This window comes from Sciurus vulgaris, assembly GCF_902686455.1.
Source record: "Sciurus vulgaris genome assembly, chromosome: 5".
Lineage (NCBI taxonomy): Eukaryota > Metazoa > Chordata > Mammalia > Rodentia > Sciuridae > Sciurus > Sciurus vulgaris.
The window spans coordinates 170,803,206-170,823,851 of record NC_136465.1 but is presented as its reverse complement, the minus strand read 5'-3'; the positions used below and the strand labels follow the sequence as shown (position 1 = coordinate 170,823,851).

At 66.5% G+C, this 20,646-nt stretch overlaps 1 protein-coding gene across 9 annotated transcripts in view; it reads left to right on the top strand.

Moving 5' to 3' along the window:
* Positions 1-20,327, top strand: part of ELFN2 (extracellular leucine rich repeat and fibronectin type III domain containing 2) — a 43,162-nt gene extending 22,835 nt beyond the window's left edge. For 3 of the 9 annotated variants that reach the window (XM_079139996.1, XM_079139997.1, XM_079139998.1), the window contains exon 2: positions 17,411-20,327. In XM_079139996.1, coding sequence (XP_078996122.1) covers positions 17,823-20,279 — 2,457 coding nt within the window. In that variant the 5' untranslated portion in view covers positions 17,411-17,822 and the 3' untranslated portion in view covers positions 20,280-20,327. Of the gene's footprint in view, positions 1-9,678; positions 10,916-14,141; positions 14,194-14,290; positions 14,422-16,841; positions 17,153-17,410 lie in introns of those variants that run through there. The other 6 variants (XM_079139994.1, XM_079139999.1, XM_079139993.1 and 3 more) reach the window with 6 other exon arrangements.
* Positions 20,328-20,646: the final 319 nt, after the last annotated feature.

The following is a 20,646-nucleotide window of genomic DNA, read 5'->3' as shown; positions in this document are numbered from 1 at the left end:
TTTATTGCAACCCAGGGGACCCGGTGGCAGTGGGAGAAGTGGGCAGTGGTCTGGGTCACTGTGGGTGCAAGAGCGCATCCTGTGCCCCCAGGAGCTCAGGGAAGGCGCCCCAGGGCAGAAGTGGGCTCCATATGCAGACAGCTCCCGGGGCGGGGGCTGGCCGGGCCGGGGGTCACTCAGGTGCTTGGGGTCCTGAGTGAGCCAACAGTTCCTGCTGCCAGGAATCCCGCAGCCAAGGGGAAAGCAGGCGTGGAGGCCAGTCCACACCTTGGGCTGGAGGGCTTCCTGCGGGGCGGGTTTGCGGCCTGCTCCAGGGGAGGCGTTGCCAGTGGGTGAGGCAGGGGCACCCAGCCATGAGAATCTCGGGGGACAGGGCAAGAGGTGCACCCGGGCTGAGGAGCCTGTGTGGCGGTGTAGGGGGTCGGAACTTGGAGTATGGGGTGGGCAGCGTCCTGAGCTCCCTCCAGGCCTTCAGGAGGGGCCTGGCCTCCGTCTTCCAGCAACAGGCAGCGAGTCCGGCTCCTGGGGCCAGGGGCGTGGTGGTGGGTTTCGGGATGGACCAGGGTGGGAGGAGCTGAGGACTGGAACGGGGTGGAGGAGGGTCCTGAGCCAGGCCGGCTTGGCATGGCTGTGTGCGCGAGCGTGTGTGAGCCGGGTGGCCAGCTCCCCTGGCGGCGGCCTCACCCCAGCGGTGCTGGAGGCTGATCTGCAGACCCAGGGCCAGGCCAAATCGCCCGAGCCGGGCCTCCAGGGTGGGACCAGCAGCAGGGAGCCGTTTCCTCGGGAGGCTGCGGTGGGGTACCCAGGGGCAGTGCCCGAGGCTAGGGCTGCAGCTGTCCGGGGACTTGTTTGGGGCTGGTGGCAAAGGACCCGAGTCCAGGTGGCGCACGGGGAAGGCTCCCCGAGGTGGCGTTTGATGAGAACCAGGAGGGGGAGGGTCTGCTGTCTGGTGAGGGCAGAGCAGCGGCTGGGGGTCCTGGGAGGCTCCGGGCTGACCCTGGTGCCCCTGCAGGGCCAAGGGAAGCCAGAGCCCAGGGAACACGTGTGAGCCCACGCGTAGTGCTGGGGTCACCCCAGGACTGTGCCCGCTCCCCTCTTAGGCTCCTGCTGGGCCCTCGGCCCCAGCGCCTTCGCCGTTGGTCAGTAAGCTGGGGGGGCAGGAGGCCGCCTTGCGAGGGGCCCAGGGTCACAGGAAGGCCCTCGGCAGTCCGGTCCAGGAGGTTGTGGGCTGTGTCCCTCCTTGTCATTTAACAGACCGCTTCCTTAGGGACCGGCAGGGAGGTTAGCTCAGAGAAGCTGTGCAGGCTGCCCGAGGGCACACAGCTGTGTCGGGGTGGAGCAGGGGCCTGAATCCAGGTTGTAGAGGCCCCGGGCTCCCTGCCTGGGCCTCAGTGCTGCGGCCTCCGGGTGCCCGTGTGTTGCCATCCCCAGGCGAGCTTTCCCTCCTCCACAGGAGGCCCCTGAGGCTCCACGAGGCCGCATGCCAGCTCTGTCCGCTTTCCCTTCCCCTGCGCGCTGCATGGGCCGGGCCAGGGCTGGCGTGGGGGGTGCGTGCTGGTCGAGTTCCTAATGGTCATGTGACCCATAAGGACCGGGAGGCCTGGCTGTTGTCAGCAGTGACCGGAGCTCACTCAGCACGGGGGAGGGGGCAGGCGGGCAGCAGGAGGTGCATCTGGGGCCGCGTGGTCCTGCCTTTTCACGTCCCGCTCCCGGGGTGCCTTCCGTGCCAGGCTTCACATGGTGCCCTCCTGGCCCCCTGGAGGGGACGCAGTAGTGACTGCAGGGGGGCTGCTCTGGAGTGGCGAGTCCCACCCGAGGTTCAGGAGGGCTTCCTGGAGGTGGTGCCACCCGGACAGAAGCCGTGGGGTCCCCGAGTTCGTGGGGGAGGTGCAGGTCCACGTCACGAGGCTTTGCCGGCCGGGGGACCCTGGACAGGTGCTGAGGGGAGAGGCGGCCCCAGAGCCGCCGTCTGGCTTCCGTGCAGAGGGGCTGCAGAAGATGGGTCAGCGTGGGCGGCCAGGGCTGGCAGTGGCCTGTGTTAGAGGCATAGTCAGAGTGGCCAGATGCAGAGGCAGGTCCGAGCCTCGTCTCCAGGTGAGGGGGCAGGAGTCGAGGGGCCTGAGCCACCAGGTGGGTGGTGTTGGCCTCACCGAGAGGGGACACTTGGGGAGGACTGGCCTGGGCTGAGCCTGGACATCCAAGGTGGACCAGCTGGGGCTTCTGGCAAGTGAAGGCCCAGGTGGGGGTGGCCAGGGGCGGGGGTGGCCAGGGGCAGGGGTGGCCAGGAGTGTGCACGGGCCGCGGGCAGGAGCCTGGCTGAGGGGGGTCTGAACCAGGGCGTGACTGTGAGGCCCGGTCAGGGTTCTCAATCTCTCTGAACTCGGTGTCCTCACCTGTCGCTTGGCGGGGCCTGGGCAGCCTGAGGGAGCTGCGGCTCTGGGGTGCCTCAGAGGTCCTGGGCTGTCTGCGACGAGGCCTGGGGTCCTGGCACGTCCACGGTTGGGCTGCTGGGCTGGGGAAGGGGGCCCTTTGGGCCCCGTCGTGCCGGTGTCTGTGGCGGGGCGGGGGGCACGGGTGCCGTCACGGTCCCCGCCCGGGCGCTCTTCTTGGGTGCTCAGCACGGAAGCTCCCAGGAGGCAGGAGTGTGGCCTCGCTTGAAGCAAACCCAATCTGGAAGCCTCTTTTGGTAAGAGGAGCGGGAGGCTGATGCTTTCGCGAACAAAGTAACTCACAGGAAGCGTCTGTCAATAGCTCCGGCCGGTGAGGGCTGGACGCCCGAGTCCGTGGCCCAGGCTCCCCGCCCAGCCTGGCTCCTGCGCCCGGGGCCTGAGTCTGGGCCAGGCTCGGGGGCCAGCCTTGCCCGTGTTCGCTGAATGTGGACTTCTGGGTGGTGGGTGCAGCTCCTCGAGGGCCCAGCCCCCTGTGTGTCCAGGGGTCAGCGCCCCCCTCCGGCCCCTCTGCGGGCCTCTTATTGGCTTCGTGGTGAAGTTGCTGACCCCGTGGGCCGTGCCTGTCCCCGAGTTCGCCGCCCTCCTGCTGGGTCTCCTGCCCCCGGTGATGCACAGGCTGGAGGCTCACTTTTCATGATTTTTCGTCCCCAGTGCCAAGCCCGGGCCTGTGGGCAGTGGGTCCGTGCCTGAGTGGCTAATGTGCCGTTGCTGAAGTGACCCCTGGGCTCTCTTCCCTGGCTCCTGACAGACCCCCAGGATCCGAGGCCCAGCGGGGGAAGGCCTTGTGCAGGGCCCACTGCCAGGGCCGGGGCCAGCTGAGGCGCACCGCTGCCCCAGGGCTCCACGTCAGGGGGACCCGGGTCCTCCCCTCCTGCCGCGTCCCTGGGCCAGTGGCTCCACTGTCTGGGCCTGTTCTCTCCTCTCTCTGCCCGAGGCACAGGCAGAGGGCTCGAAGGCGCCTGGGATGCTCACTGGCTGTGGCGGCCATCGCGGCAGCTCCTCGCTGTGTGGAGGCCGGTCCTCTTGGTGCCAGGACTGAGCAGGCCCAGCGGGGGCTTGACTCCCAGCCCTCCACGTCCCAGCTGTGCCCTGGTGAGGCCACTGTCTCTGAGCCTCGGTCTCCTCATCTGAAAAGGGGGTCTGCCTCCTGGCCCTGCTGTCCAGCCCCGTGGTCGGCTGGCAGGGACGGGGCCCAACGAGGACCGGAGTTCTTCATCCACAGTTCACGGGCACACAGCTCGCTGGGTGCGTCCGGGGGACAGGCCCTGGGAGAGGCGGGGCCCTGGGGAAGAGAGCAGGGCCGCCTGGATCGGGAGGGAGCCAGGCCCTCGGGGGCTTTGGCTGTAGGAGGCCGGGCACCATGGGTGCGTCCAGCTGGCTTCCACAGGGAGGCCTGGGTGGCAGCCCGGGGCTGCACTTGGAGAGGTGCTCTGGGAGCTGGGCAGAGGGACCCCGGGACCTCAGGAGGCCCTGGGGGGGCAGCTGCTGTTGTCCAGGCAGTAGCTGCTGGTGGCTTGGACTGAGGGGCAGTGGGGGCACACTCAGGTGTCAGTATGGACAGGGTGAGGGCAGTGTCAGTGTGACGAAGATAATGGGGCTGAAGCACAGAGAGGTTTGGTAGTGGGCCCACAGTCACACAGCTTGCGGGCCGGGAGCAACACTTCAGCCCAAAGTCGGGAGGAGGGGTGGCAGGGCCTGCAGAAGTCCAGGAGTGGAGCAGCAGGCGGGTCAGAGCCGGGTGGTGGCGGCAGTGGCACCGTTGGGCTTCATCCTGGGCTCTCTGGGCGCCAGGCTCAATGGCGACTGCTCGGGTATCTGCCAGCTAACGGGACAGCTGTTGTGTGTGGCTGCAGCTCGTCAGGCCGGGGTGGGCGTCTGCAGGGACGGTCAGGGGAGGAGATGTGGACGGGACAAGGCCTGCGGGCGGCTGGGCAGCCCCGCGGTGCTGGTGCCCGAGGCGGGGGGCCCGAGGGCCCAGCGTCAGCAGCTGCAGCCTCCGCCGGCCTCGGCTTGTCTGTGAAGTGGACCGTGTCCCGAGGGAGGTGGCACAGCACGCAGCACGCGCCTGCTCGTCCTCCTGGCCCTGGGTGGCCGTGGGGTCCCGTGGCCTCTGTGACTTGGGCATGTCATGATCTGCCAAGCCAGCAGCTCCCAGATGGATGGTGCCCTCAAGGTAACCCACGGCCCAGGCCTCTGGGTCAAGTGGAGCTGCTGGGGAGCAGGAAGAGGAACACCAGAGAGAACAGGCGCCCTCCTCCTGGGCAGTGGGGCACCGCGTGCGTCCAAGAGGGGTGCACAGAGACGGAAGGGATGGAGGTGGGACAGGGCCACCTCAACAAGGCTGGGCAGTGCCTGGAGACTGCCTCTGGCCTGATTTTCACTAGGTAACCATGCAGGAGGCCCAGAGAGGGTGAAGTCGTGACTCAAGGTCACACAGCAACTGGGACTGGGAGCAATTAGTCCTGCCAGCTCGGGGGTCTGGCACTGCCCCCTCTGTGTAGGAGGGATGTGATCATTTGTCAGGGGAGTTTAATAATGAATGAAGTTGAAGTGTCTTTAATGCAGGCAGCAGGCCCAGAGTAATAAGGGGCCCTGTATTAATTCGGAAGTTAATGAATCCGCAGGTGTGTCTGAATGATTAATGGGCCGTGGGGCCTCGGAGAGCGGTGTGAGCTGCTGCGATGGAAGCATGAATATTGCATGTGTCTGGGAAGTCGGAGGAGCTGAGGAGGCCAGGTGGCCTCCCTGAACCCGAGGACCCGAGTGGCCAGACGGCAGAGCGCCCAGACCCTCGGGCGCCTGGAGTCCTGGCCGAGAGCTCCCGCTTTCCCAAGCGTGGTCGCGAGCCAGTCACTTCTGCTCTCCAGTGAGCGTCAGTTTCCCATCTGCAGGTTGGACACAGAAGTAACCGCGGCTCCTGGGACCTGCAGACCATGTGGGTTGAGCCCTTGGGCAGGGGGTGCTCGGGGCGCCTCTCAGAAAAACCGTGACCCCTGTTTAGAGAAGAGGGCGGAGTGTAGCCCAGAGCCAGGAAGCCCAAGGGGAGAAACGGGTGCCCTTGACCTTGGGCGGTGCTTCGCGCAGTGGCCTGTGCGAGGTGGCCTTTCGGCTCCAGAAGGGCTGTGGGAGCCCGGGGTGCTGGGTTGGGCCTGGTCCCCGGGGGGTCGGACTGCCCATCTGTCCCGCCCTCCACAAAGCCCTGATCCAGGCACAAGGAGACGTGAGGCCAGCAGCGTGGCCTGCAAGCTGGGCTGCGGGCTGGGCTGCAGGCGGGCCAGGGACACAGGTGCTGGCTTATGTCCCGTCGCTCTCCCAAGGCAGGGTCTGCTGGCTGCGAGCCCCCGGCTCCAGCTGAGAAGCCCCCGTGGCTGTCGAGGGGCAGGAGCGCAGGAGCGGTGAGCTGGGCTCCTGGGCCCTCCCCCTGCCCTCCGCAGCTCCAGCCGGCGCGCGGGTGCACGGCCAGGCCCCACCTCGGCTGGCCCTGGGAGGGCCAGGGAGATCCCTCTTCCCTCGCCCTCACCAGTCCCTGGCCTGGACCCCGAGGGCCTCCCACACGGCCAGCGGCTGGGGCCAGGAGCGCTGTGTTGTCTGGTGAAGTCTTAGCCGTCGCGGTTGCGGTCATGGTCACAGTGTGGCCTGCTGCTTTCAGATCAGGAAGCAGAGGGGCCCGGAGGGCGGGCGGTGGGGCAGCGCTGGGGTTGGAGCCCCCGCCTCACTGCTGTGCGGGCCGCCCTGCGGCGACCAGCCTGGCTGTGTATTTATAGTGTCTGCTGATCTATATTAGCACCAGGGCCTGCTCGGGTCTTTGCAGCCTCAGATCTGAAGACGGCTTTGAACCCTCCGGGGGGCTGCGGAATCGGAGCTCGGTCCCAGGGGAGGGGTGGACGTGGCTTCTCACCTTTCCCTCCCCGGCTGCAGGGCTCACGCCGGGCTCTTTGCCTAGAGCATCTTGGACAGCCTGGGATGGGCTTGGGTCACCCTTTGGTGGGCACAGTGTCTGTCTTGAGTTTGCTGTGGCCTTGCTTCTCTCCAGCTCTGCAGGGAGACTGGGTGCCCGGCCTGGGGTGGAGGGCAGGGGCTGCGTGGTCTCTCCAAGCCTCAGTTTCCTCATCTGTAGAGTGGGTGGACTCCCCCGCACCTGGTCCTGATGCTGAGAGCTGGGTCACTGTGCACACTCACGCCTGTCTTGTGGTCCTCGTCACACGTGGTCCCTGGAGCCCGAGGGACTGCAGTGCCATCTCCGTTCGACAGATGAGGCCAGAGAGGCCTGAGGGATGCTCTGCCAGGGCCCTGCTCTCTGGGGCAGAATTCGGACTCGCCTAAGTCTGGAAGCTCTCTCTTCCCAGGCCCCCTCCCCAGGGCCCGTGGGGTCCTTGGGGTAGGTCGGGTGCCCCGCTCCTCCAGTGCGGTCCCTGCCCCTTGGTCTCCATGGGACCAGCTCCACTAACTCTGTGCTTCTCTTCCAGAGCAGAGACGACTGGCCGCCCTGAGCGCAATTCAATTCAACAGACATTTACTGAGTGCCTACTATGCGCCAGGCCTTAGGCTAGGCACTGGGAGGGGGGTCCCGTCCCCAGGGGTTCCGGGCAGGAGGCGTGGAGAGGCAGGCGGGGCTCCCAACTCAGCCGGAGACCAGAGACAGGGTTCGAGGCGTGGGTGGGGAGCTGCTGCTCCTCCTGGCCTCGGCTTCCCCACTCGTGAAATGGGAGGAGGAGAGGTGGCTGAGAGGACTTCTAGGACCCTCCCAGGACCCCATGGCCACGCAGAGAGGGCGGGCAGCACAGCAGGGAGGCCGCGCTGTGCCTGCAGGGACCCGAAAGCTGCTCTCAGGAGAGGGAACCAGATTTGGGCCCCAGCGGGCGGGACAGGTCGAGACGGGACTCCAGGCTCAGCCAGGCCTGGAGGATGTGCAGGTGGGCATCACTGGAGTGGCAGGACCCAGGAGTGAGCTTAGAGGGCGGGGGAGGGCCACACGGGGGGCCCCAGCTCCATTCTGGGCCGCGGAGGCCGTGGTGGGCTGTTGGGGAGGACAAGGAGCACCCGGTGCTGCCGGCCCTGCCCTCTCCTCTTCCTGGGTACTCCAGGGGCACGTGAGGTGGGCATTAGTGGGCCCCGTTCACAGGTGGCGGGTACCCAGGCTCAGGAAGGGAGGCCTCGTGCCCGGGGTCCTGATCCAGCCCCAGCCACCCAGTGCTTCTCGCTGGGGATCGTAGAGGTGGGGACCGCTCCCTGCTGCCCACCCCAAGCCGTGGAGCCTGCCCAGGACAGTGCAGCTGGGTGTGGAGGCTGAGGGTAGGGAGGTCCCCAGAGGCCATCAGCAGGCTGGCTTTCCCCGAGACCCCAGTCTGTGCCCGATGGTCCTCCTAGAAGCGGGGCCAGGCCCCCCCACCGTACAGACGAGCAGACGGAGGCTCTGAGGATCACCGGCTGGTCCAACCAAGGGACAACAGCCAGGCTGGGGGCTGACTCCTCCTCGTCCCCCTGAGGCTGGGGGAGGCCCCAGGTCCCCGAGCCTCTGTGGAAGCTGACGCCACGGCCCTCACCAGGGAGCGGAGGGGACTGAGTGGCATTGAAGCCCAGAGACGGATTCCAATCCCAGCTTCCTGCATGGACCGTGTGACTGTGAGCCAGCCGTGCACTATGCTGAGCCTTGGGTTCTCTGGAAGGGTAGGCAGGCCTGTCTGTTCACTCATCAGCAGACACTTACTGAGTACCCGCGGGGCCTGGTGTGGGCTTTCCTGGAGAACTGAGCCCAGGGGAAGTGGCCGTCAGTGCTCTGGAGGAGATGGAGGGAGTCTGGGGGTGCCGTACCCCACAAGGAGAGGGCAGGAGAGGAGGCAGGGCCAGCTCCCCCAGGACCACATGGGCTGGGCTCCAGATGCCCTGGGAATTGTCCCAGGGCAGCAGGGAGCTCCACACTCAGATTGACATTCTAGAAAGCTCTTTCTCTGCTGGGTGGGGGATGGAGGCAGTGGGACCTCCGGATGAGAGGCACAGACACCAGTGAGGGTGCTGGAAGGATGAGGTGCCAGCAGGAGCAGTGGGCACGGAGGGCCGCATGTCCCTTGCTGGGGCCAAGCATGAAGAGGAGAGGGCAGGCCGGGGTGGGATGGAGGGCGAGGAGTCCACACCTGGACATTGGGACCCCGTTTGAGGGGAGCTTCAGGGGCTGGGACCAGGGGACTTAAGCTTGGGAGGGGCAGAGAAGTGGGTTTGAGGAGGGCAGAGGGCTGGGACCCCACCCCAGGCCAGGCTGCTGCTTAAGCACAGAAATTAGGGGGAAGGCCAGGGAGCAGGTCCCCAGCTCTGCGTGGCAGCATTTCCAGGAGGAAGGTCAGGAGGGAACCGTAGCGCCTTAGTCCAGCCGAGGAAGAGGAGGCCAGGCGGGAGGTTCGCATGCCCAACACGGCGGAAGTGAGGGAGGGACATGAAAAGGAGTCACCGTGCATCAGGATCTTGTTATTCAACCTAATTTTCAAAGGACCACAGCTGTCGCGCTGAGATAATCCGTTAATTATAACAGCCATTGTGCTTCGGCAATGGGAGAGAAACCGAGGCCAGGAACAGGCTGAAGGCAGCGGGGAGCAGGCCCCAGAGGGGCCGGGGCCTCCAGAGCTGGCAGGGACGGAGGCAGAGGGCGCCTTGCTCCCAGGTCTGGAGGGAGCCACGGGCAGGTCCAGGGCTCACCTTCCTGGCGGCCATTGCGAGGCAGGGGCCATGTGGGCCCCCTGCGGGCCAGGCGGCTGCCCTCCTGGAGCTGGGCCCAGGGCTGAGGCTTGCAGCAGCTGACTTCCCTGAGCAGCTATTACGTGCCAGATCCTGCTCTGCAGCTCTTCTCTCTGCCTGGTGCCTCTCTTGTCCCATTTTACAGGAGCGGAAACTGAGACTCAGGGGAAAGGAGCTGACCAGGCCTGTGGTCTTAGTTAGGCGGGTGAGCTTGATTGACCCCTGCCCCTCCAGGAGAACGAGAGGGAGGGCAGGGCCTGCTGGACGGGCCACCTGAGTTGGTGCACGTGGGAGCTGTCGGCGTCCAGGGCTCTGGGCTCTGCCCAGCCAGCAGTCACCACGGTCACCAGGGCCCTCCCGTGCTTCCGGGCCCTGTCATCCCCGTGCCCGGGTCCCTGACAGAGCCTCCTTGTTCTCTGAGCCACAGCTGCAGGCCCCCAGCCCGGGCTGGCTCCAGGCGTCCTTCAGTCGGCTGGCCCCTGCCCCCGCCCCAGAGGAGCTGGTTTCAGGGCCAGCAGAGTAGTGGGACCATCCAGGGAGGGAGGGGCGCGGGGAGGGTGCAGCGCAGGTGCGCAGAGCCTGGGCCCTTTGGTGTAGCCCTGCTGAGGAGCCCGGCCTCGGCCTCCTGGACTCCATGGGCCTCGGCAGGAGACTCAGCCAGGCCAACTGCTGGGGTTTCATTGCAGCAGGACCCCATTGACCCAGGCAGCAGGGGAGAAGTGCCCCAGCAGAGCCGGCTCTGGGAGGCCCCCCCGGGTGTTCTCCTGGCTTGGGGTCCTTTCCCCAGTGGGCCTGCTTGGCGCCAGGAGGGGCTGTGGCAGGTCAGGACAGCCCAAAATCCCACAGAATCGTGACCCAGAGGCCAGAACTCAGCTGACCTTCAGGACCAAAGGACTGTAGGTCCACCCTAGAGCACTTGAACCTGGCTCATAGTCAGACCCCCAGATTGACAGGCTCCTGCAAGAGCTCAGAAATGTAGTCACAGCCAGCAGGTCAGGGGCTGGGTGGGGACAAGGCCCCTTGGGTCCCAGGCCTCCTCACGCAGGTGGGGTGGTACCTGTGTCCACTCTGAGGGCCCCTCTTGCTGGCCTCACAAACCCCACACCCTGGGCCAGGGAGGAGGACCGCCCCCCCCCCCCCCCCCCCCCCCGGTCCTACAGGGATGGAGACCAGGGCAGCCAGGTTCTCCAGGGTCATCAGCAGATTCCAGAAATGGGGATTTTAGGATGAGATCTCTCGAGTTTTCCATAGTGCCAACTAGCTGGAAAATAGCGAAGCTCCCTGTGCGGCTGAAGCAGGTGCCCTGCTTCCCGCCCCACAGCCTGGCCGTCGAGAGACAGCTGCTTCCTCATCCGTAAAGTAGGATCAATGATAGTTCCGACCCTAGGATGGGGTGAGAAGCCCGCAGGCCTGTCCACGATCTTCCCCGTGCCCGTCCCTCCCGCTGGGCTACCTGGTGGGCCACACTCCACAGCCCAGAGCCTGTACCTCTCCCGAGGGGCCCCCAGACACACTGCTGCGCCTTGGGACAGTCCTGAAGGTGTAGGAAGGCAGGAAACGTCCACCCTGGGACCCTGAGGAGGAGCAGGTGGTGGAGGCAGAGCCGGGAGGGTGGGCCTAGCCGGCGCCTGGTACATAGTAGGTGCTCCATAAATGTTTATTGAATGAATGAATGGAGGCCATGCAGGCAGAGGCAGCCGTGGCGCGGGCACTGGTGAAAGCGGGTCCAGTGGAGACTGGTGAGTAGTGCCCAGGGGCAGCCGCCAGCCAGCGGGGGAGAAGGCCAGGCGGGAGAGGGCAGGGGTCAGCAGGCACAGGCAGCGGGGGAGAGGCGGGCCTGGGAGGAGAGGCCAGGCCAGGGGTGTGGGGAGGCTGCCTCTCAGTAGCCCGGAGGGTCCTGGGAAGGCTCAGAGGTGGCCCGTGGGGGGGCTCTAGTATGAATGTCCAGATCCCCCCGGGGCCCGGGCCTGGTGGTGGCAGGCGGGGGGCCCGCGCATGGGGTGCCCTTGGCTGGCTCCTGAGAGCCGCCACCCACCCGGGTTGGGCCTCCCGTCAGACTGCGGGGTGGTGCCCAGCGGAGCACCTGCTTGCCCCTTTTGCCAGGGCCTGGACATGGCCGGGCACCCAGGACAGCTGTGATGCTGGGGGCGGGGAGGGACCCAAGGGCAGAAGAGTCTGGGGCACAGTGGGCGGTGCTCAGAGGCTTTGTGTGGGGGGCCCTGGCAAGCAGAGACCCTGTGCACTGCTGTCCTCCTCGAGCAGATGAGGAAACTGAGGCCCAGAGAGGTAAGGCGCTGCTCGCCTAAGGCCGCTGTGCGTAGGCGCCGACGCACCACCGCCCAGACCTGCCCTTTCTGCGGTGGCCATGGTGCGCCGGCCAGCACCGGGCCGACATGGGCTGTGGCTGTGGCGTGGGGACGCAGGCCCAGCACATCGAGGCCTGGCCAGCCTGCCTGGCTGCTGTGGGCCGTGTGGCCTTCCTCAGTCCCTGGTGGTGGAGGGGCCCCAGGAGGTGCCCGGCTGTGTGCTCTGGGCACCTGGAGCGTGAGGGGCTGCCTGTGGCCGGTGGGTGCTGTGCCCCAGGCCAGGGCCAGCGCGGTCTGGCTTCCCAGCCCGGGCCGGTGTCCGTGTCCCCGTGACGTGGATGCAGCCAGGGCTGGGTGCTGAGGCTGGGGTCAGAGGCTGGGGGCAGAGGCCAGTGCCCTGGGGACCAAGAGCAGCTGGCTTGCGGCTGAGACTAATGCGATGTGATTGAACGGGGTGGACGCGACCCAGCACCCCAGGTGGGACCTCGCAGCTGGGGCAGGCTGCCCAAGGGTGTTCGAGGGCGCTGTGTGGAGGCTGGCTGTGGGTGACATCCAGGCCGAGGTAAGGGCACGCTGGCACACCCACTGCACTGACAGAAGCGGAGCCAGGCCGAGGGAGGCCAGGGTCCCTCGTGCAGGTCGCTGCTCAGACCACAACGCTTGGCTCTGGGGAGCCTGTGGGAGGGACCTGGCCCAGCTGGCCCTCAGGCTGGCCGGGACTTGACACCATGGCCCAGGGAGAGACGGCGGCGGACGTGGGGCTGCCTGGCTTGGGTGAATGGAGTGACGACCAACAGGCCTGCCAGGGCCCTGGCTTGCTCCTGGGGGCAGGCAGCAGGCGGGACCACTGGCCACAGGCACCAGGAGGGAGATGGGCTTTGTGATAGACGAAGTTTCTACCAATTGTAGTCAAGAGGGGAACAGGTGGCTTCAGAGCCGAGAGCCCTGGCACTGGAGTGTGCAAGGTGTGGAAGTTGTCCCTTCAGGGTCCCACAGTCTGGTGATTTCAAGAGCCCAGGCTGCTTGGTTCTTGGCTGTGTGACCTTGGGCAGATCACTGCTCCTCTCTGAGCCTTGGTTCCCTTGTCTGTAAAGTGAGCTGTCTAAGGGGGGCTGTAGGCTCAAAAGGAAGAGCCAGCACATTTCTTGACACCATGAGCACCCTGTCCACGGTGGGGTCCTCCCTCTGATATTTAGCGTTCTGACCCCGTGGCATCAGGGATTCAGCCCTGAGTGCTTGTTCCACTCACACTATACCGCACGCACCCAGCACCTGCTCGGTAGGGAACGAGAGTTACAGCAGCGAATGGGTACAGTCCTACTTTGTTTTTTTGAAGGGGACAGAGTAAGGCAGGTGGCGATGATAAAGGCCTGAGTGACGTCAGGTAGTGTTGATGGCTGCGGAGGGACCAAAGCCAGAGCTGAGTGATGAGTGGGTCATCCTCAGATTTAGTGTGAGAGAAAGTAGGGGCAGGGGTGGGAGCCTTTGAGCAGAGACCCCAGGGAGGCGAGGGCTGTGGAGTTATTGGGGGAAGGGCATTCCAGGAGCGAGAACAACAGGTGCAAAGGTCCTGAGGTAGGAATGTGCCTAGGGTTGAGCACAGCTGGCCTGGAATAAATACTGGTGAGCGATGAAGGAATTAGCCTCTTGAGGCTTGTGCACACTTTCCTCAGAGAGGAAGGGAGGTGTCCACACCAGGGGCAGCAAACACACCAGATGACTGAGCATGTGCAGCCACTACCATGAGCCTGGTCTCCGGGAGGAAGCTGGGGAAGGACAGAAACTGTTTTCTCATCTGTGAAACAAGACTATCAGCACCATCGGGGTTGACTCAGACTCAGTGTCCCTCATGAACAAGCCACTGGGAAAGGCAACCGTGACTATTTTACAGGCGAGGAGACCAAGCCCAGAAAGGCAAATCAGTGGCCACGTCGGGCAGCACAGAACTCAGTCCCAGCACCTTTGGCCCTGAGTGCCCATGCTTCTCCTCTGTCCCCTTCACCTGGAGCTCACTGCACCTGAAATCCAGGTGGTGCTTTCCACAGGAGTGGAAGTGTGAGGTCCCGCTTTACAGGTGAGGAACCGAGGCCCAGGCAGTCTGCAGGGAGGTGGAGTCGGCCAGAAGGTCCTGCCCAGGCCTGAGTCTCTGCCCGAGGGTGTCGCAGCTTTGTGGCCCTGGGCGGTGGCAGCAGCTGGGCCCCGGTCTGGTGCTGCGCTTCCAGCAGAGAGAGTCCAGGTAGCCTTCCAGGACTCTGTCCTCGTCCTCCTGCCCAGGTAGTGCATTGACACGGCGGGTGAAATGCACCTCAGGGGCCTCGGCCAGCCTGGCCCAGGAGGAGCCCGTGCCAGGCTGAGCAGCTGCTGCCAGCGAGATTTCCTGGGCTGAGCCCCCGTCCAGCACACGGACGGCACCTCCCCCACAGCTCCCCGAGAGCGTCCCCGTGGGAGCAGGAGTCTAAGGGGCACACGGGGTGGCGTCTGCCGGGCGTCTTCCCCACGCCCTGGAGTTTCTGGGCGGCACCCACCTCGCCACCTGCCGAGGGAGGCTCGGAGAGGCCCCCTCCCGTCTCGCCCGCCGTCCTCCAAGAGCAGCGGGCTCGGGGGCTCTAGGGTCCTGAATCCCCAGAGGAGCCAGGGCCTGGGGTGCTGGCAGGAGGGCACCACCACCTGGACCACCTGAAGACCAGCCTGGGCAGGAGGCGTGTGCTCAGGTGGCTTGGACCATCCTGCCGCCCAGCTCTGCGCTCGGGGCAGCCGCCTCGCTGGCCTCTGCTCTCCTCCCCCGTCCGAGGATGCCCGGGCAGGGACGTCACATGCCTGCAGTGGCCAGCCCGGGGCTGGAAGCTCTGCTCATGGTCCGTCCTGCCCTGCTCTGGAGGGGCCATCGCCTGAGCCAGCTGCCCATGGCCACATGGCCCCCACCCAGGCTGCTGCTCCAGGTTCGGCACTGGGGAGGCCCTGGGCTCCCTGGCAGCTGCTTCCTGTCACGTCCCTCGTCCCTCTCACTGGTCACAGGCCACATGTGGGGGCTCCACCAGGCCCAGAGATGTCTCTCCTGGGCCCCAGAGGTGGGGTGGGCAGCAGATGCCTGTGTCTCCCCCTTCACCCTCTGGCTGTCACCTGTCTCCCGCACTCCCTTTCTCTGGCTCAGACGCACGCCTTCCAGTCCCTCTTGCTGTCTGCCTGCTGGCTGTCTTGGTTTGCTTTGCTCCTTCTCTACCTCCCCCTCTGCTGCCCCATCCCCAGGTGTGCTCAGGGTCAGGCCCCTGCCAGTGTGTGTGTTGCAGGTGCTTCATGGAGGGGCGTGGCCTCGCCTGGCCTGGCTGCACCCCAGCCAGAGCCCCTCCCCTGCTGCAGTCCTGCACCCGGAGTGGGCGTGGACGAGCAGCTGGGCGGGGGGCCAAGTGCTGCTCTCAGCGCCTTGTGGCCTCCTGTCCCCTCTCTGGCTGTATGGGGCTTCCACGGGCAGTGGGCAGGCAGCCCAGGGATGGGGCTGGGATGATGGGCGCTTCCCCCACTCTGAGTCATGGGGAGGGTGGGAGCTGGGATGGCCCCAGCCGTCCTGGGGACCAGGAGGAGCAGGAGAGAGGGCCACCGGCAGGGTCACCTTGGACTCAGGCAGCTCTGGTGTCTGGGCGGGGGCACCTCCCCCTCCGCCCTGCCCCCCACCCCGGGCCTGGCAGGTCGGGGCAGAGGGCGGAGCGCGCGCTCTGGCCAGTGGCCGCACACGGGCATGTGGGCGCAGGTGCTTCCGCTCACTGTCATGAGGCGGGTGTTTGCCTGGTCCCTGGGGCCTGGTGCTCAGCCCTCCCCAGCCCGCTGGGCCCGCACGCGCTCGGGCTGGCCTCACGGCGCAGGCCTGCGCGCGCCCCCGCTGCCCTGCGCGCGCCCCCGCTGCCCCAGCGCCTCCTGCGCGCGCCGCGCCGCGCCGCCGCTGCCCCAGCCTGCGCGCGCTCCCGCTGCCCCAGCGCCGCCTCCCCTCCCCGCACACGTCCGTCCGCACAGCCCTGCGCAGCCCAGCCCGCCGCACACCTGCGCGTGCACCTGCATACCAATGCGGTCCCCAGCCTTCTGGCCAGGAGGCGGGAGGCTCCTGACGCCAGGCTCCGGGTCCCGAGGCGGCGGGCTGGGGACTCGGCCTCCCTAGTGCGACCCGACCCGGCTGCCTGTGAGAGGGGAACTGAGGCCTGGAGGGGCTGTGTTGGCCTGGGGTCCCTCGGGAGCCCTGCAGCTCCGGAGCAGGTCTCTCCTGCCCAGGGACCTTGGCTGGCACGGCCAAGGACAGGAAAGCTGTCCACCTCCCCGGCACCCTCTTCCTGCCTTGTGATACCCCGAGCTGCAGGGGACAGGGAGGTGTGAGGTGGCCTCAGACGTCCTGCCCCGCCCCAGGCCCCTACCACAGCACCAGCCTGGACCCTGCCAACCCCCCAGACGCCCTTCACCTGCCACCTCCTCAGCAAGTGCCACCTGCCCCGACTTCCTCTGGGCTCTCCACTCCCCGCCTGCCTTCCCTTGTTCCGCCCTCTGGGGCTCAGAGCTGTAAATTGGTTTTGCTTTAACGCAAAGGTTTAGAATATTTTTTTCTGAGCAGCTCCTTCCTGGAGTTTCCCGGGGGAGGCGCAGGAGGTGCAGGTGCCTCTCACGGGCGCTCTTTGACTGTCTTTGTCCAAACATGGATTTCTTTGGCCTGATCTTTACATCCTGGGCCCCTGCTAAGCACCCAGGGAGGGAGGGCTGGCTGCTCTAGTCCTGTGCCCGGGGGGCAGCGGGAGCGGGTCTGGCTGAGACGTGTGTCCAGCTTGCTGGGATCCGGTCAGGCTTCCCTGGGCCTGAGCTCAGTTTCCCTACTTGGGAAGTTGAGTGCTGACTCAGATGCTCTGTGGCTGTGGCCCCCAGGCTACCTTCCCTGCCCCCTATATGGTGGGCATGGGCAGCACGAGTCATCTTGTCCTTCCCGGATCCCAGGGCTGGGCGCTTTAGGGATGTGCAAGTGGAGGCGATGGTTTACCTGGCTAGTGAGGCTGCCTGGGGCCGCCGCCTGGCTCCTGGCTGGGGCCCAAGGGCCTCTGCAACCTCAATCCCAGCCCAGGTTACGCTGTGTTACTTGGAGAGAGTTCCTGTGCCTCTCTGTCCCTCCAGCCACAAAGGGGCTGTGGGGGCTGTGGCTGAGCTCTTCTGGAGACCTGTGGATGCCCCTTAGGGACCTGGTGCTCTTCTGAGGGCACTTGGGGGGATGACACTGGGCAGGTCGCTGGGTTCCCTGACTCCGGCCCCTTCCTTGGGGTTGGTTCTGCCTGTAGGGTGGGCCCTCCCCACACCTTCCCCTGCAGAGACCCCCGGCCTCTGCATCCCCCTGTGCGGGGGGAGCCCACAGCCGCCACATTCTGCTCCCCTCCCCCATGGAAGCTGAGACAAGGGAATTATTTTTGGAACAAGAGCAGTTACACAACAAATGAATTATTTATCTTGGGCATGGAGAAAGGAGGCCTTTTGCTGGGCTTCTTAATTCTTTATCCGGATTTGGGGGTGCCCACTTGGGTGGGTGGACCTGTGTGCGCGGCCTGTCTGTCGCAGGCACAGATGGCAGGTGTGCTTGTGTGTGTGTGTCCCTGTCCACGTGTGCCTGCCATGGAGTTCTGGCTCGTGTGGGGGTCGCCGTGCAGGCGGCAGGTGAGTGTGCCCACGGGGCCGGTGTGCCCAGGGCAGTGTGGCCCTGTCCTATCCCCTCCAGGGTCCTCTCTGTCCTTGGTCTTCAGACTGCCCTGCTGGCACTTCCTGTGCTCGGAGGACCCCTCCCCCTCTGCCACCCACCAGCCTTCCCCCACTTTACGTAGTGGGGACCCTGGGTGCTCCTTGTCACAGAGGCCCCGGGAGGGGGCTGGCCCAGGCCCTGGCACTGATCGACCACCCCTCGGTGCTGCCTTTCAGGAACCAGGTGACAGATGGCCCTCTTCCTTTCTGCCCCCGTCTCTCGCTCGCTCCAGTCTCCTGTGGGGATCTTCTGAAGTTCTGAGCCCAGAACCCGAGGAGGAAGAGGAGGAGGAGGAGGGAGAGGAAGTCCAGGCCCCAGGACCGCGCTCCTTCCCCCAGGGAGGCAAGGAGCCAGCAGGGAGCAAGCCGTGGGCCCCCTGCCGCCCGGCCAGACCCGGCGCCTGCTGGTAGCACCCCGGCCCAGCCGTTGGCGCCTGCCGTGCCCACCTTGCCTGGGGCCCCCGTGCTGGGGGTCGCCCCCAAGATGGTGGCGGCCCCCGGGAGGACTGTGCTGCCAGCCCCAGCCTCTGGCCGCTAGGCCCGCGCTCGGCCCTCAGCTCAGCCAGGCCGCCGGCCCGAGGCCCCCGCCATGCTGCGCCTGGGGCTGTGCGCGGCCGCGCTGCTGTGCGTGTGCGGGCCGGGGGCCGTGCGCGCTGACTGCTGGCTCATCGAGGGGGACAAGGGCTACGTGTGGCTGGCCATCTGCAGCCAGAACCAGCCGCCCTACGAGACCATCCCGCAGCACATCAACAGCACCGTGCATGACCTGCGGCTGAACGAGAACAAGCTCAAGGCCGTGCTCTACTCCTCCCTCAACCGCTTCGGGAACCTCACGGACCTGAACCTCACCAAGAACGAGATCTCCTACATCGAGGACGGCGCCTTCCTGGGCCAAGCGAGCCTGCAGGTGCTGCAGCTGGGCTACAACCGGCTGAGCAACCTGACGGAGGGCATGCTGCGCGGCATGGGGCGCCTGCAGTTCCTCTTCGTGCAGCACAACCTCATCGAGCTGGTCACGCCCGCCGCCTTCTCCGAGTGCCCGAGCCTCATCAGCATCGACCTGTCCTCCAACCGCCTCAGCCGCCTGGACGGCGCCACCTTCGCCAGCCTAGCCAGCCTGATGGTGTGCGAGCTGGCCGGCAACCCCTTCAACTGTGAGTGCGACCTCTTCGGCTTCCTGGCCTGGCTGGTGGTCTTCAACAACGTCACCAAGAACTACGACCGCCTCCAGTGCGAGTCACCCCGGGAGTTCGCCGGCTACCCGCTGCTGGTGCCCCGGCCCTACCACAGCCTCAACGCCATCACCGTCCTGCAGGCCAAGTGCCGCAACGGCTCACTGCCCGCCCGGCCTGTGAGCCACCCCACGCCCTACTCCACCGACGCCCAGAGGGAGCCCGACGAGAACTCGGGCTTCAACCCGGACGAGATCCTCTCGGTGGAGCCGCCGGCCTCGTCCACCACCGACGCCTCGGCCGGGCCCGCCATCAAGCTGCACCATGTCACCTTCACCTCGGCCACCCTGGTTGTCATCATCCCGCACCCCTACAGCAAGATGTACGTCCTGGTCCAGTACAACAGCAGCTACTTCTCGGACGTGATGACGCTCAAGAACAAGAAGGAGATCGTGACGCTGGACAAGCTGCGGGCCCACACGGAGTACACCTTCTGCGTGACCTCGCTGCGGAACAGCCGCCGCTTCAACCACACCTGCCTGACCTTCACCACGCGGGACCCGGTGCCCGGGGACCTGGCGCCCAGCACCTCCACCACCACCCACTACATCATGACCATCCTGGGCTGCCTGTTCGGCATGGTTATTGTGCTGGGCGCCGTCTACTACTGCCTGCGCAAGCGGCGCATGCAGGAGGAGAAGCAGAAGTCCGTCAACGTGAAGAAGACCATCCTGGAGATGCGCTACGGGGCGGACGTGGACGCCGGCTCCATCGTCCACGCTGCCCAGAAGCTGGGCGAGCCCCCCGTGCTGCCCGTGGCCCGCATGTCCTCCATCCCCTCCATGATCGGGGAGAAGCTGCCCGCCTCCAAGGGGCTGGAGGCCGGACTGGACACGCCCAAGGTGGCCACCAAAGGCAACTACATCGAGGTGCGCACAGGTGCAGGGGGGGACGGCCTGGCCCGGCCCGAGGATGACCTTCCAGACCTGGAGAATGGCCAGGGCTCGGCCGCTGAGATCTCCACCATCGCCAAGGAGGTGGACAAGGTCAACCAGATCATCAACAACTGCATCGATGCCCTCAAGCTGGACTCGGCCTCCTTCCTGGGGGGCGGCAGTGGTGGCGGGGATCCGGAGCTGGCCTTCGAGTGCCAGTCCCTCCCCGCGGCCGCCACCCCCTCGGCGGCAGCCACGCCGGGGGCGCTGGAGCGGCCCAGCTTCCTCTCTCCCCCCTACAAGGAGAGCTCCCACCACCCGCTGCAGCGCCAGCTCAGCGCCGACGCCGCCGTCACCCGCAAGACCTGCAGCGTGTCCTCCAGCGGCTCCATCAAGAGCGCCAAGGTCTTCAGCCTGGACGTGCCCGACCACCCGGCCGCCACGGGGCTGGCCAAGGGCGACTCCAAGTACATCGAGAAGGGCAGCCCGCTCAACAGCCCGCTGGACCGGCTCCCGCTGGTGCCCGCGGGCGGCGGGGGCGGCGGGGGCGGGGCGGTGCACCACCTGGAGGTGAAGCCCGCCTACCACTGCAGCGAGCACCGCCACAGCTTCCCCGCGCTCTACTACGAGGAGGGCGCCGACAGCCTGAGCCAGCGCGTGTCCTTCCTCAAGCCGCTGACCCGCGCCAAGCGCGACTCCACCTACTCCCAGCTCTCCCCCAGACACTACTACTCAGGGTACTCCTCCAGCCCCGAGTACTCCTCCGAGAGCACGCACAAGATCTGGGAGCGCTTCCGGCCCTACAAGAAGCACCACCGCGAGGAGGCCTACGTGGCCGCCGGCCACGCCCTGCGCAAGAAGGTCCAGTTCGCCAAGGACGAGGACCTGCACGACATCCTGGATTACTGGAAGGGGGTCTCGGCCCAGCAGAAGCTGTGACCCTCTCCCCCGGGTGAGGCTGCGGGGGAGGCCGGGGCGCTCGGGGAGGGCCGGGGCGCTCGGGGAGGGCCGGGCCGGCGGGCGGGCGGGCGGAGGGCCCGGGCGCAGGGCCCGGCGGAGGAGTGGACGCACACGCACACCCGCACGCACGCACCACGCACACACTGACCACCACCTGACTGTGAACCAACCAACGCCGACAACAACGGACAGGAAAACAGACACACTTTCCTTAAAGTTTACAAACTGATGCCGAATCAGTCGTCTCTACTGTGCTGCCCGGGGACTCTGCGGGTGTGCGGGGCTGGGTGGGGCAGGCCGGGATCCGGGAGCGCGTGGGCCCTGGGGGACGGGCCAGGCGCAGGGC